The following is a 14,623-nucleotide window of genomic DNA, read 5'->3' as shown; positions in this document are numbered from 1 at the left end:
CTTTAGAGTTTGCAGCGTCGCCACTCGAATCATTGCTGACGGACTACGAGTAGTCTTCAAACAATTATGGGACACTCATTACCAGGCGACACACGGCCCGTGGCAAGATACGGCTAAAAATGGCATTGATTTGTACGGCATGGAATCTTCCAAAAGTCGTAAGAAAAATTCACGACAACTTTTAATTTTGAGAAATGGCAATAGACTTGAATGGGACTGTACCTGTCTTTTTGTTGCCATTCTCTATTCAGATAGTTTTGGCAAGGGTCTCCTTTGCGATCCCGTTGTTAAGAATGCCGTGGATGATTTACGTCAGTTCCGTAATAAAGTCTTTGCTCATTTGTCTGATGGAAAGTTAAGAGAAAAGGATTTTCAAGCCTCTATCCAAAATGTCATAGATGCTTTTATCGCCCTAAAACTAGACACTGCTGATATAGAGACAATCAAAAACCAGAAAACATTTCCTACAGAGGAACTACGTCTCACTAAGCAACAGTTAGAAAAGGAGAAAATACGTAATGAGGAACCACGATCGTTTTGTGTTTTGCCGCCTAAACCATCCCACGAAGTTATCGATCGTTTCAGCAAAGTGAATGAGATACTACAAGAAATGACAAGGTTGAGAAGCGCAAAGAAAAATGAAATAACGGTTGTTTATCTGTCTGGGAATCCTGGCTGTGGCAAAAGTGAAATAGCAAGACAGATAGGTGAGAGGGTTTTCGATGATGTTCCCGATAACGCCACAGATCAAGTAAAGTTTGTGTTCGCCCTAAACGCATCCAGTACAGATACATTAATACAATCATATATTGAATTTGCAATTACTTTAAACTGCGATGAAAAATCTACTACGAGTATTGGAACATCAAATGATCTTTCTCCGGAAGACAAACTTATTCATCTTAAAAGTCTTGTAGCTCCCAAACTGCGAAAGTATTCTTCATGGCTCTTGATCGTGGATAACGTCACAGACGTTAAATCAGTCTTCAGATTCTTACCAAAAGCGGGAGAGAAGACGGAGGGCACTGGTCAAATACTTTTTACCACACAAGACAGTCGATCCATTGGTGTCAATGATTCGTACACTTACCATTTATCCCTTAGTCGCGGTATGAAACCTGATGAAGCGGTAAAAACACTTTCTGAAATATCGGACGCTGCTTCAAATATAGAATGCATTTTACCAGTCGCGAAGGCTCTAGATTTCCAGCCACTAGCACTAGCGTGTGCAGCAACTTACATGACGCGTGTAAGTGATATAACCTCAATGTCATGGGAAGAATATTTACAGAAGATTCAACAAGGCAAGAGAGAAGCGACTGAAGGGGAATATGAAAGAATTAGTGTAACTTACGCTCAACCGATGACTGCAGCAGTCAAGTTGGCCTTAGAAAAAGAAATGGCTGCAGACATGGTTATGATGCATGCTTTTCAGTTCTTGTCTGCGTTAGGCCCTGAGCGGATACCCTTGGAATATGTCGTACAATATGTAACACGGTGCATGGCAGATCAAGACGAAGATCATGTAGCCGCTACTGTCTTTTCATCTTCACTTATTCTTAATTATTCCGAAGACCAGTCAAACGACATTGTCATACATCAAGTTGTACATAGCTGTCTACAAGATATTGTTCTACACAAGAACAAAAAAGAGGAATTTCATTTCTTGGTAAACGTTATTAATGCTTTTTCAGCACTTTTAAGCGCCTTTGATGAGGAAAACGTCAATCACATTAAAACAACAAAATTTGTAGTAGTGCATTTTATGCACTTCTCAAAACACTTAACCAATTTTACAACGGAATCTTTATCTCCGATAAAACAGGAAACGAATTTTGAACAAAAACACAATGAGTTACGCTACTTCTCAGCCGCGGGAGACGTCTGCCGAACCCACGCTAAGTATGAAGCTGCGAAAACATTGTTTAAAACAGTACTAATGATCAAAGAATTTTATCATCATTGTAATCATCCAACACTTGCTCCTACATTGACTAGTCTTGGATCGAACCTCTTTAGTCTGGGCAAGCATGAAGAAGCGCAGAAATATCTCGAGAGAGCGTTCATCTTGACTAGTCAAGAGAAGGCGTATGATAAAGATCTTCCAACAGTTGCTACTTCATTGAATAATCTAGGAACGAACCTCAGTCATCTGAGCAAGCATGAAGAAGCGCAGAAAGTTCTCAAGAGAGCATTGGCTATTCAAGATGTGGCGTACGGTCAAAATCATCCAAAACTTGCTACTACATTGAATAATTTAGGATCGGACCTCCGTACACTGGGCAAACATGCAGAAGCGCAGAAACGTATCGAGAGAGCATTGACTATTCAAGAGATGGCGTATGATCAAAATCATCCAGCACTTGCTCCTACATTGAATAATCTAGGATTGAACCTCATTGATCTGGGCAAGCATGAAGAAGCGAAAAAATTTCTCGAGAGAGCATTGACTATTCTAGAGATGGCGTATGATCAAAATCATCCAGCACTTGCTCCTACATTGAATAATCTAGGATCGAACCTCCATGAACTAGGCAAGCCTGAAGAAGCACATAATTATTTCAAGAGAGCATTGACTATTCAAGAAATGGCATATGATCAAACTAATCCGACACTTGCCATTACATTGAATAATTTAGGATCGAACCTCATTGAACTGGACAAGCATGAAGAAGCGCAGAAACGTCTCGAAAGAGCATTGACTATTCAAGAGAGGGCGTACGGGCAAAATCATCCAGACCTTGCTACTACATTGACTAATTTAGGATCGAACCTCATTGGTCTGGGCAAGCATGAAAAAGCACAGGAACTTCTCGAAAGAGCATTGACTATTGCTGAGAAGTCGTTCGGTCAAAATCATTTAAAACTTGCTTCTATATTGAATAATGTAGGATCGAACCTCATGTTTCTGGGCAAGCACGAAGAAGCGCAGAAACGTCTCGAAAGAGCATTGACTATTCAAGAGATGGCGTATGGTCAAAATCATCCACAACTTGCTACTACATTGAATCATCTAGGATTGAACCTCCATCGTCTGAGCAAGGATGAAGACGCGCTGAAATGTTACGAGAGAGCATTGACTATTGCTGAGAAGCCATCCGGTCAAAATCATCCAATGCTTACTCGTATATTGTATAGTCTAGGAATGCACCTCCGTAAACTGGGCAAGCATGAAGAAGCGCAGAAATATCTCGAGAGATTATTGACTATTCAAGAGATGTCGTATGGTCAAAATCATCCAACACTTGCTACTATGTTGATTACTCAAGGATCGAACCTCCGTGATCTGGGTAAGCATGAAGAAGCGCAGAAATGTCTCGAAAGAGCATTGACTATTCAAGAGATGGCGTACGGTCAAAATCATCCAAAACTTGCTACTACATTGATTCATCTAGCATTAATGCTCAGTGTTCTCGGCAAGGATGAAGAAGCGCAGAATTGTTTCGACAGAGCTTCGACTATTCAAGAGATGGCGTATGACCAAAATCATCCAACACTTGCGCTACACTGAATAATCTAGGAAGCGAACATCATGGGTCTGGGCTATTAAAGAGATTGCACAATATCAAAATCATTGATAACTTGCTGATTCATGCATTGAATGATCCTCTGATTCATAGATCTAGTAAGAGTAAACCTATTCTCGAATACAGCATTTTGAGGTTTATTTGTTACCAAGAAACTATAAACAATCCGAATGACACTCATGGTTCCACAGATTCATAGATCTAGTAAGAGTAAACTCATACTCGAATCACCCCAGCATCAAAGTTTATTCGTTACCAAGAAACTATAAAGAATTAAAATAAAGCTTGATTCCTCTGATTCATTGATCTAGTAACAGTAAACTCAAATCACCTTATTTGACGAAAATCATGTCATTAACGAAGCCAAGTCCGTTGCTGAATGTTTTAATGAATATTTTGCAAGACACCAAAGATCTCACGATCGATGATATGGACACTCACTCTAGTGTTTTATTAATACGTCCCACAGGCAGCACTTAAATGAATTTTTCTTTACTACCGTCGATACAGAATATGTAAAAAAACACCCTGTAACATTCAAATCCGAGGAAATCTGTTGGAATGGATGGCATATCGTCGCGCCTACTACGATTGTCCGCCCCAAGTATTACAGGCGAGGTTACTAAGCTTATAAATCACTTAATAATTACTTATTCTCTGCCCAGAGAGTGGAAGAGCAGCAACATTACACCAATACACGAAAAAGGAAGCAAAACCGATGAAACCAACTATAGACCCTGTCTCCATCTTAACCACGTTGTCCAAAGTGTTTGAGAAAGTTATATATGATCAGATATATAATGCAATGTCTCCTCTGCTGTCTCAAAACCTATCTGGATATATGAAGGGACATTCGTACTCTACGGCTATTCTAAAAATGACTAAAGACTGGCGTGCCCATTTAAACCTAAAAGAAACTGTCGTGACTGTTGCAGTGGATCTAAGCAAAGCATTTGACAGTGTCAACCATAATCTTCTTTTGCCTAAATTACAAGCATACGGACTTTCAACCACGCTATAAAGCTTCTTCACGAATATCTAAAAAATCGTCGTCAGAGGGTGAAAATAGATGGCACATACTCAGACTGGAGTCCAGTTACAGCCTCTGTTCGGTCCATTACTGTTTAATATCTACATGAATGACATCAATTACTGTATCCAATATCTCTTTAAGATTGTATGCTGACGATACCACCAGTTGTGCTTCAGACGCCTCCTCATTAGCGCTTCAATTCATAGTCAACAATGATTTGTCAGCTTTATCTACATGGCTGGAGCAAAATTACCTGTCCATCAATAATACCAAGACGCAGGCGATGTACCTTGGTCCATCAACATATAAGTACGATTTCCAAGTCAATGGCAACGATGTCGTAAAAATCGAACCAACTTTAAGAATTCTTGGCGTCACATTGGATAAAAGGCTTACCTTTAAGGAGCATATCACAGAGCAGCTCAAGAAAGTTTATGCAAAGACATCTGCCTTAAAACTCACGCTTTGTATCCGTGAGCACAATGACTCTATTATACAAATCATTTATAGTTCCACACTTAGAATATTGTAGCATAATACTTATTGGTCTTGGGAAAGTTCAGGACAACAGACTCGAAGATGCTAATTATTATGTTTTAAGAACACTTTTTCAAATTATGAACGAAAGCTATGAAAGTCTGTAAAAGTTAGTACGTATGAACACTTTAAAACATCGTAGGTATTATCAGGCATTGATCTTGATATAAAATGCATTAACTCTATTGGTCCACACTATATTAAGGATTTTCTAAATCTAAGAGAAATTAGTTACAATTTAAGGGGGAAGAGAAGTAATCTGGCTCAACCTCATTTCATCTCTGAATGGATGCATAAGCCGTTCTCCTATATTAGTTATAAGTTGTAGAATAAGCTACCTATTGAGGTCAGAAACTGTGGGAGTCTACAAGAATTCAAGAGGGCTTTAAGAAAATTAAAATTCTTTGAATCGTTATATTAGGCATAGATTTGTAAAATATCTACTTAAGTTTTTCTCATTATTATTTGATTAGTAGTTACAATTCATAACATTTCTTTTTTTAGTTTAGGTTTATATGGTTTCACGATATAGGTGTAGGGGGTGGGCTGGTTTAAATAGCGCAGCGCAATTGTGACGTCATAAAAACGAAGACAAAGGCGAAATTCGGACAAACAAACTTACAAGTTTACTTTCAGCAGATAATTTTCACAGCCGATCGCAGTTGATCTTAGTTTACATGGGTTATTATTGTAACTTTAAGTAAAAATAATAAAATCGGTTCGTATAATCCTCGTAGCGGTTAAACAGAATGCAATGTTTGTCCGAATCTTTAAGCTATTTTTAGAATCAGTGCGCTGGGCTATTGAACATGGATTTCTATTATGTGTTTTTTTTTTTTGTATATTTAGGGGAATTTAAATTATAGATTATGAGTAGGTTTGGGGGTGGGGTCGGGTGGGGTGGTTATATTCTAACATAGATTTCTACACTTACATAATATTTTTAGATCTACAATTTTATCTGTATTGTATTATTTAGATTTTAGTTTAGCACGTGCACGTTCTAACGAGACTTTATTGTAAGCTCCTGTGTGTCTACGTGAATAAATTACTTACTCACTTACTTGGAGTCGGAAAATATAATACGTGTAAATCTGAATTTCGGAGATTTCCTATATTTTTATGAACAAATGAACACGTCATGTAAAGATAAAATAGAAAACTGCTTAAAAGTAAAGGTGAGCAAGACATAAGCTTACTTGTACTTCTTTTACATGACAATGTTTGGTTATCCATGAAGAGTTTAGGTTTTTGTAAGAACCGTATTTTTACCGTAATGAAATTAAGAAAATAAATGATTAGGTAGCATCAGCGAGAGAAAATGGCTGGAGATCATAAACTAACTAAACTTGTGAAATGAAGGCCCTGGACATTAAACCAAATGTGTCATCAGTTCAAAATATTTTTCTGATCCTAATTCTTCATTTACAATATTTCATTGAAAACTGACTTGAAAACTGGTTAAGGTGAGCAGAAAATAAGCTTACTTAATTACGTCTTTTAAGTTACAGAACGAGACGAAGTTTACATTCAGTTAAACTTGACAAGAACAACTGAGACAAAATAGAAAATAATGCAAAAAAGCAATGCAAAATACAAAATGATGAATTTCTTTGTCAGTAAATTGGCGTTTGTTAATGTTTTTGAATATTTTTTAACTATTTAAAGTGAAAGTCTAGGTCTTTATACAATAACATAACTCAACAACATAAATGTAAGCTCATATTTAGCTCGTGGATACACGAATCGTATAAACGAGTTATTATGAGGGGTCTGAATATGCAAGTGTGTTACTCGCTCGCTCACTGATTAAGATGTTAGCAGATCGATAATTAAACATTTATCGATCGTCTTACGTCAAATGATTACGAAAGTTACACGACTCTGACAAGCACTAAGCTGTTATTCAGCATAGACTACTTTCGCTATTTATATGAGGAAATGAACTGTTGATTTTTCATGTGGGATACTTTCTAGCACTGTGGACCCACTTTGCACATGCGCACACTCGCACTTATTTCATCTTCGGATTATTTATATCAAAAGAATCAAGGAAAGATGCGACTTGAAGTAAAATGATACAATAAACGCCTACAACTAAAATTCCAATTGCAATAAATAATTAGTAATTTACAGACTTGAATGAAGTCATAAGAAATAGCATTTCTAAACGAATTTCTTTAAAATATTCGCTTAGTTCACAGTGTAATTAAAGTGTTTCACGTGAATCTAAATCGATTGTAAGCGTCGTGAAGGTCAAATAAGTAGTAACGCATAACGCAACGTTTTTCCAATTCATCACAGAATTCGCTTCCAAACTCACCAAAATAACAAAGAACTATACAAAGTAGGTTTTAAAAGGAAATAAAAAGGACGACTAATCATCTCACCAGCTAAATTGAGCATTTAAAATATGAAATCGAGCTAAATACTCTTAAACCTTCGAATGTCAACAAGCATAAGGACACAGGGAGCCCAATCTCTGAAAAGTTCAACTAGTTTCCACGAGTTCACCAAGGGCGGTTTGATTATTATCATACTTGCTCGAACAGCTTAATAAACAGTTGAATATTTGAGTAAATTTATATTTCATTCCACAATTAAGTAAATCATCTGTCGAGAAAGATATGAAATTATTAAATAAAAGTCTTCTTTGGTTTGCCGATGGGACCCCGCTATATGAGGCGAACAAAGCTGCATTTTTCTTGAGCGAAAACATACGATAGTTGGTTAAAAACAACCGAAGGCGGAATTGTTAAAGATTTACAAAACTAAATAAAGGACGAGTATTTGTTGTCGTAATGTGCTTTCCGCCTTATAATTCCTCCAGCATTAAAAGAAATTAAGCCTATCTTCGTTTGCAATAGACGTCATAGCCGCCATGTTGGAAGAATTTGACAAAAGATTTTTCAATGAATTATTTTGTTATATCTTCCAACATGGCGGACATCCCTTTTGTTATTGCGCTCTCTTGGGATTGATTGCAAACCAAGGATAGAAATATTTTAATATTTTAAAAAAAGCTTTGAGAGCGGAAATTCTTTGATTTGTCGATGAAAATTCTAGTCAAAATAATAAATAATATATGATTATTTACTAAAAAACACTAACCTGACTTCTTGCAAAACACTTCTTGATCTATCTTTGATTATATGAAAGGTTTTTTAAAGTGTTGTTGGTCTATAGCTTGTCCTAAAACAATTTTTCTGTGCATTTGAGAGCCGCATTTTTGAGTAGTTTTTGATTGACATCAAGCGGACGGAAGTGACGTCATCCAAGCCATGAAAAAATCAACTGAATGGTTTACCATTTTTTTCTTAAGAGGATGGTGCTCCGCGCGAGAGCTCCGCTAAAGGGCCAATACATGCAAGTAAGCTTGGCAAGTTCCACCAACGTCTGGTGGCCCCACGTTTGGTGGCCTTTTGGTAGCCCCTGTCCCATTTTCTCCGCAGCAATACAAGCTGTGATTACGAAACTTGGCAGAAATGTAGTCACGTAACCTGTCAGTCACCCCCAATGATTTTGGGTGTATGACGCTACATTTCACATGACTTGTTAAGATAACATTATCGCTAGGTTTTAAAATATTTGTTATTTGACGTTATTCTTACTCAAGTCTTTTGGTACATAAAAATTAAAAAAAAAAAACATAGAAATGTTATATAACTTAATATTAACCCGATGTATGATTAATTAATAAATAACAACTATTTTAGAACGATTTATTTAGGGGGAAAAGCTTCTATATTCCCTAATACTGGGATCAAATGGATTAACTTTTCCTTGTCTGTGCACGGTCAACGTCATATAACAATAGATAAAGTCGAACAAAAACTTAGAACAATAGGTTTCCCAACCATTGCTCTCCATCAACTATATTCAGACGTAAAACCAAAGACCAGCGCATATTTTGCATAAATAAAACTCGCATGGCGATACAGCGAAAATAAAAAAAAGTTGGTGAAAAATTTATAAGTTATATAAGGTAGGTCGAAGGAAATAAAACAAAGATACGAATACTCCAGTGAACGATTACAGAATTCTAATGGAGTAAAAAGCCTAACACAACTTGAAGCAAAGAAAAGCACGTACAAGATATAACAACGAAGTATATTTTAAGCGCAAAACATAAAATGGTGAACAAGTACAGAAAGCTTATGGAGAACAATAAATAAATATTAAATAAAACAAATAGACTTTATTAAACGAGGGTGAAATACATTACTGGTGACCCAGTAGTTTTCATTATGGCCCTCCTACAGTGAATAAACTGAAATGAAATAAGAATCCCAACTGGCAACTTGAAGCAACCAAAGACACGTACAAGACATAAAGACGAATCTTATTTTATATTTAAAACATAAAATTGTAATAATACCGTTAAATAAAAAAATATAATGACAACAGTGAACAAGTACACAAATCTTATGGAGTAAAAACCCGAAAGAACTTGAAGCGACCAAAGACACGTACAAGACATAAAGCTGAATCTTATTTTATATTTAAAACATAAAATTGTAATAATACCGTTAAATAAAATAATAAAATGACAACAGTGAACAAGGACACAAATCTTATGGAGTAAAAACCCGAAAGAACTTGAAGCGACCATGAGACACGTACAAGACATGATTTTGATAATAATACCATGGAATAAAAAATATATTAGAATAGCAACACAAAACTTTACCCATTCGCCGACACTAATTGCAGGTTTCACAAAGGTTTCCTAACTCATACTCGTTGTTCAGCCAGAGGTTTGGTAAAACCGGAGCTAGAAAACGCACGTCCTTTCCGTAGCCGGCTTGAAGTGGAATGACTGATATGCTAATGGTTCTTTTGTCTTGTTCTCGGTATAGAAACACTCTTTTCTTACACCTCTTTCTCTTTTACTCCGACGAAGGACTAGCGTCCGAAACGTCAGTAAGTATTTTCAACTTTTCAAGGTGTATAATTTATTTTTTCATCTTTACTGTTTCATTAGAAACACCGACGCAGCTCACACTAGTTTTTAGCTAGTTATCTCTCCTGATATGTTAATCAGTTCTCATGCATAAATACCAGCGAGACCAGCTAGAATAAGTTTTGTGAAATTGACGTTCCGTACATTAGTCCTTCGTCGGAGTAAGAGGGCAAGGACGACGAAGGACTAACGCCCGAAACGTCAGTTTAGCAAAGCTTCTTACGGTGATTCACTTTATCCATACGTTCCTACTGCAATACAAAAAAACCCTAACCGAGAATACGATACATCCTGCAACACCAAGTAAGACCAATAATCTAGATAAGAAATCATTGGTTCTCACAGTGTTATGAGTCACATCATAAGACCTTACAATTTAGCCTACTTGTCACTCTTATTTAAGATCGATTTCTCGGTTTCAGTATTAATTTTTAATGGTAATGCATTGGGTTACTCCTCAGCCCAACCACCGACCTGGGTGATCAGGAACTGTTATTTTTCCTCTTCCCTGAAACCATTTTGGCTCTAGATGATTATCACCACTACTCAAAGCTACATGGTCGCTGCAGCTTATGCTAACGTGTAAAGTAAACCATACGTGCATTTGTTCCTTTTGCATTCTTTCTGTACAACTTTAGTGGTACTTTGATTTGGCTTGTTTTGTTCTTTCTTTTGCCTTTCTTTCAACTTTCTTTCTTCCCCGAAACCATTCTGGTTCTAGATGATTATCACCACTACTCAAAGCTGCATGGTCGCTATAGCATATGCTAACGTCTAACGTAAACGACATACGTTCTTCTGAATTCTTTCTGTACAACTTTAGTGGTACTTTGTTTTTGCTTCTTTTGTTCTTTCTTTTGCCTTTCTTTCAACTTTTCGTGTCATTCTCTTTTATGATTCTTTGTCTTCATCTTTTGAGATTCGTCGTCATTAAGGAGTCGAACAGATATTTAAACAAACTGCCTGATAATAGGTGTTTTGGATTCAGGGATTCTTTTCCGCAGTAATCTATAAAACAAACAAACAAAAAACAATGTTATTGGGGCAGGTGTTTGGAACAACATCTGAGATGATTCAAGTCACGGCACGGCTAACTAACAAATTGAACTAGCTTAGAAGTTGCAATTATATTAGGGTAGCATCTGTGAATTAGCTGTACTGCCTGACTTAGATAATCCCGGAAGTCATTTCAGGGTTCAATCTGTGAGCTAGCCGTGTCCTGACTTAGATCAGCCAAGAGGTTGTTTCAGGGTTCAATCTGTGAATTGCAGCCATGTCCTGACTTAGATCAGCCCAGAGGTTGTTTCAGGGTTCTATCTGTGAGTTAGCCATGCCTTGACTTAGATCAGCCCAGAGGTTGTTTCAGGGTTCAATCTGTGAATTGCAGCCATGCCCTGACTTAGATCAGCCCAGAGGTTGTTTCAGGGTTCAATCTGTGAATTGCAGCCATGCCCTGACTTAGATCAGCCCAGAGGTTGTTTCAGGGTTCAATCTGTGAATTGCAGCCATGCCCTGACTTAGATCAGCCCAGAGGTTGTTTCAGGGTTCAATCTGTGAATTGCAGCCATGCCCTGACTTAGATCAGCCCAGAGGTTGTTTCAGGGTTCAATCTGTGAATTGCAGCCATGCCCTGACTTAGATCAGCCCAGAGGTTGTTTCAGGGTTCAATCTGTGAATTGCAGCCGTGCCCTGACTTAGATCAGCCTAGAGGTTGTTTCAGGGTTTGAATTGTGAGTTAGCCATGCTTTGCCTTTGATCAGCCCAGTGGTTGTTTCAAGGTTTAACAAAATTGCTGTTAGTCCGTTTGTAATGATATCCACGCTCACCTTCTCTTTTCTTGCAGAATAATCTGCTTTTGTTTTTCAAACAAACCCATCTTACACTGTGCTAATTCAGCCTGTAAAATGATTGAATTATAATTATTGATATGTAATCTCGCAAATAATCAAATGGAGCAGTATCTTAATTTTAAAAATTATTGTAAATGATACAGCTGATAATGAGTACAGCGTATTTAAAATTTGTTAAAGGATTTTTACATGTTGCAAAATTCTCAAGCCTGAAATGTACTATGGGAAAATTAAATGTTGATGAAGGAAAGAAGACAAGAATAATAAATGAAAGAAAGAAGACAAGAATAATAAATGAAGGAAAGAAGACAAGAATAATAAATTTAGGAAAGAAGACAAGAATAATACATTTACCAGCACATTTCTTTTTAAATCTAGACACCAGCTACTCAATAAGGCTTCCATTCTAGCAAGATCAGCGTCGATTCCTGGAGACCGTTGCCTACCAATGGGTGAATCATCAGATTTGTCTGATGATGGAGATTCTTTAGATGGGGAGACATAATTAGATGATGAATTGGAACCACCTTCTCTACCATTTGGTGTTGCCTCGGCTGATTCTGGAAAAAAATATGAACATTTGACCAGTAAATGTCAGATTTAGGTGATTAAGAAGAACATCCTAATAGCTATAAAAGGCATTTGGCTGGGCCAGGTTGTATTGTATGAAAGTGGATAGCTTTATCAATCTTTATTCAGTGAATAAGTCAATGCTGTTATCCAATAAATTTATGACATACACTGATAAGATTTGTCAGATAGTGCTATCCATCCTTTATACCACAAAGCCCTGGACGTTTTACGTATCTATTCTGAACCAGTCATATTATTTCAGCAGCATTTATCATTTCACCTCATGCCCCGTGAAAGAGTTTTTTTTATGAAGTTCTGTCTACATGTAATTCAGCTCTGGGTTATTGGGTTATCTGGTCTCCTCCTTCCCCCCTAATAAACAATACGCCACTGTTAAAAGTCTTTCTAATATTATATAAATTTGCAATAATAATTCTACTGAAGACTTACCATCTCTCAAAAGTGAGTCTCTGGCCAAACTACCCTGTCCCATCAAAGAAATACTAGGTAATCCAGCAATACTATCTCTAACTACATTAGAAGTGTCTTCAACATAGGTGCTTTGTGATGAATCACTACCCGATGGTTTCGAAGAAAAAGAAGCGCTTGACTTTGACGAATCTTCACTTGATTGACCGCCATTATCAACTTCTCGCGACGGTTGAGCTTTGCTATTTCTTTCGTAAATATTCTCCGCTAAATGGATTTTTGGAGTTACAACGGCGTATCTTAGGAGTTCTTCGTATTCTTTTTGTAATGAAGAAGAGACTGAGCTTCCAGGAGAATCGTTATCTGGTAAATAAGGCAAGGAATTATCACTACTTGAAGACATTTTTTCAAGAAAGTATAAAATCAAAACACGGTATTTCAAAATCATATGAACGATATATATCGAGTTTCCTGATTGGTTGACATTTTATAAACTAACTGCTGATTGGCTAAAACAATTTTTGCTCCCGGTGTCACAGGGATTTGTGTTCCCCCGAGTTTTTTGTTCCCCCGAACACTGGGCACTAGTGTTTTGTGTCCCCCCTTCCCCTCCCTATGAAACATATTTTGGCACGATTCTCTCCCCCAGGTCAAGGACATATTAACTCTGAAAACGAAAAATAAATCGGAAAATTTCAATCGTACGTACATCTTTACGTACATCGTATAACCGCGTGATCTTCTACTGCCGTTGGTATTTTGAGAGAGAAAATTGTATTTACCGAATGCAATAATTCAAGTGAGTTTCTTTTCTTGGTCTCTCGGCCAAATTCGTATGCAAAATGTTTTTGCTTTATTGAGTTTCTTCGTGCCCAATTATTTCGAGCGAGAACTTCTTGTTTATTCTCCGTAAAACATATTTTTCTTTATCCACAAAATTAGGAGGATGTTCCTTTCCGCATAAATATTTAAAAACATTATCATACTGTGAATCGAAGCTTCCATGATTTTTTTAATTCGTTCGTTGAATTTAGCTTTCAAGAAAATTCTAAGATTTAGCCCGTTTGTCACAACCGAAAACCAGCCTTTCAAATATTTAAAAACATTATCATACTGTGAAGCTTCCATGGTTTTATGAATTCGTTCGTTGAATTTAGCTTTGAAGAAAATTCTAAGATTTAGCCAGTTTGTCACAACCGAAAACCAATCATTTATAGAGATTCCTTGACCTGGGGGAGAGAACCGTGTCAAAAGGTGTTTCATAGGGAGGGGAAGGGGGAACACAAAACACTAGTGCCCAGTGTTCGGGGGAACACATAACTCGGGGGAACACAAATCCCTGTGACACCGCTTTGAGAGTAGATCTAAACTAAGTCCAGATTATAGTCCAAAGTATTTAAAGAATAATAGATGTGATGAAAAAATAAATGGTTCCTATGTGGATGTTAAAGATTAAACTTTTCATTAAAATGAAGTTCTTTGACGTTTTAAAATGCCTGAGAGTCTGCCAGCGCTGTTTGAATAGTTCGGAACCGCATTTTCGGAAAGAAATCGGTAGCCGAATTGATTCCGGTTTGTCGTCTATCCGACGTCTATCTCACGTCTTTCGTTTTTCACCAGTGTCCGTCTATCCCCATTGCCTACCTAATACCTAGGTAAAATAATCTAGTTCTCCCCCCCCCCCCCCCCCCCCCCCCCCCCCCGCTATCTC

At 37.2% G+C, this 14,623-nt stretch overlaps 2 protein-coding genes across 5 annotated transcripts in view; one reads left to right on the top strand and one right to left on the bottom strand.

Annotated features, from left to right (window-relative positions):
• The window catches only part of LOC116287758 (uncharacterized), a 92,475-nt gene that overhangs the window by 44,918 nt on the left and 32,934 nt on the right, over positions 1-14,623 (top strand). The window lies entirely within an intron of this gene.
• LOC148912621 (uncharacterized) lies at positions 11,011-13,378 on the bottom strand. Its single transcript, XM_089027227.1, has 4 exons — positions 12,934-13,378; positions 12,265-12,470; positions 11,887-11,957; positions 11,011-11,068 (listed from the first exon to the last, which is right to left on the bottom strand). Exons 1-4 carry the CDS (start codon positions 13,358-13,360, stop codon positions 11,011-11,013), a joined length of 762 nt encoding a protein of 253 aa, XP_088883353.1. The 5' UTR covers positions 13,361-13,378.

The sequence above is a fragment of the Actinia tenebrosa genome, unplaced genomic scaffold (assembly GCF_029948245.1).
Source record: "Actinia tenebrosa isolate PJP-AT-01 unplaced genomic scaffold, QUT_ActTen_1.0 PGA_scaffold11__36_contigs__length_13525064, whole genome shotgun sequence".
Classification (NCBI taxonomy): domain Eukaryota; kingdom Metazoa; phylum Cnidaria; class Anthozoa; order Actiniaria; family Actiniidae; genus Actinia; species Actinia tenebrosa.
The sequence above is the reverse complement of the archived record's forward strand: the minus strand, read 5'-3'. Positions and strand labels throughout refer to the sequence as shown.

What these genes read in the sequence shown, in the direction of transcription:
- LOC148912621 (XM_089027227.1), bottom strand. Translation starts at nt 13,360, where the DNA reads ATGATTTTGAAATACCGTGTTTTGATTTTATACTTTCTTGAAAAAATG. An exon ending in AGACTCACTTTTGAGAGATG is followed by an intron (nt 12,471 to 12,933) that starts GTAAGTCTTCAG and finishes ATTTTTTTCCAG; the next exon opens with AATCAGCCGAGGCAACACCA. An exon ending in ATTCTGCAAGAAAAGAGAAG is followed by an intron (nt 11,069 to 11,886) that starts GTGAGCGTGGAT and finishes TTTGTTTTATAG; the next exon opens with ATTACTGCGGAAAAGAATCC.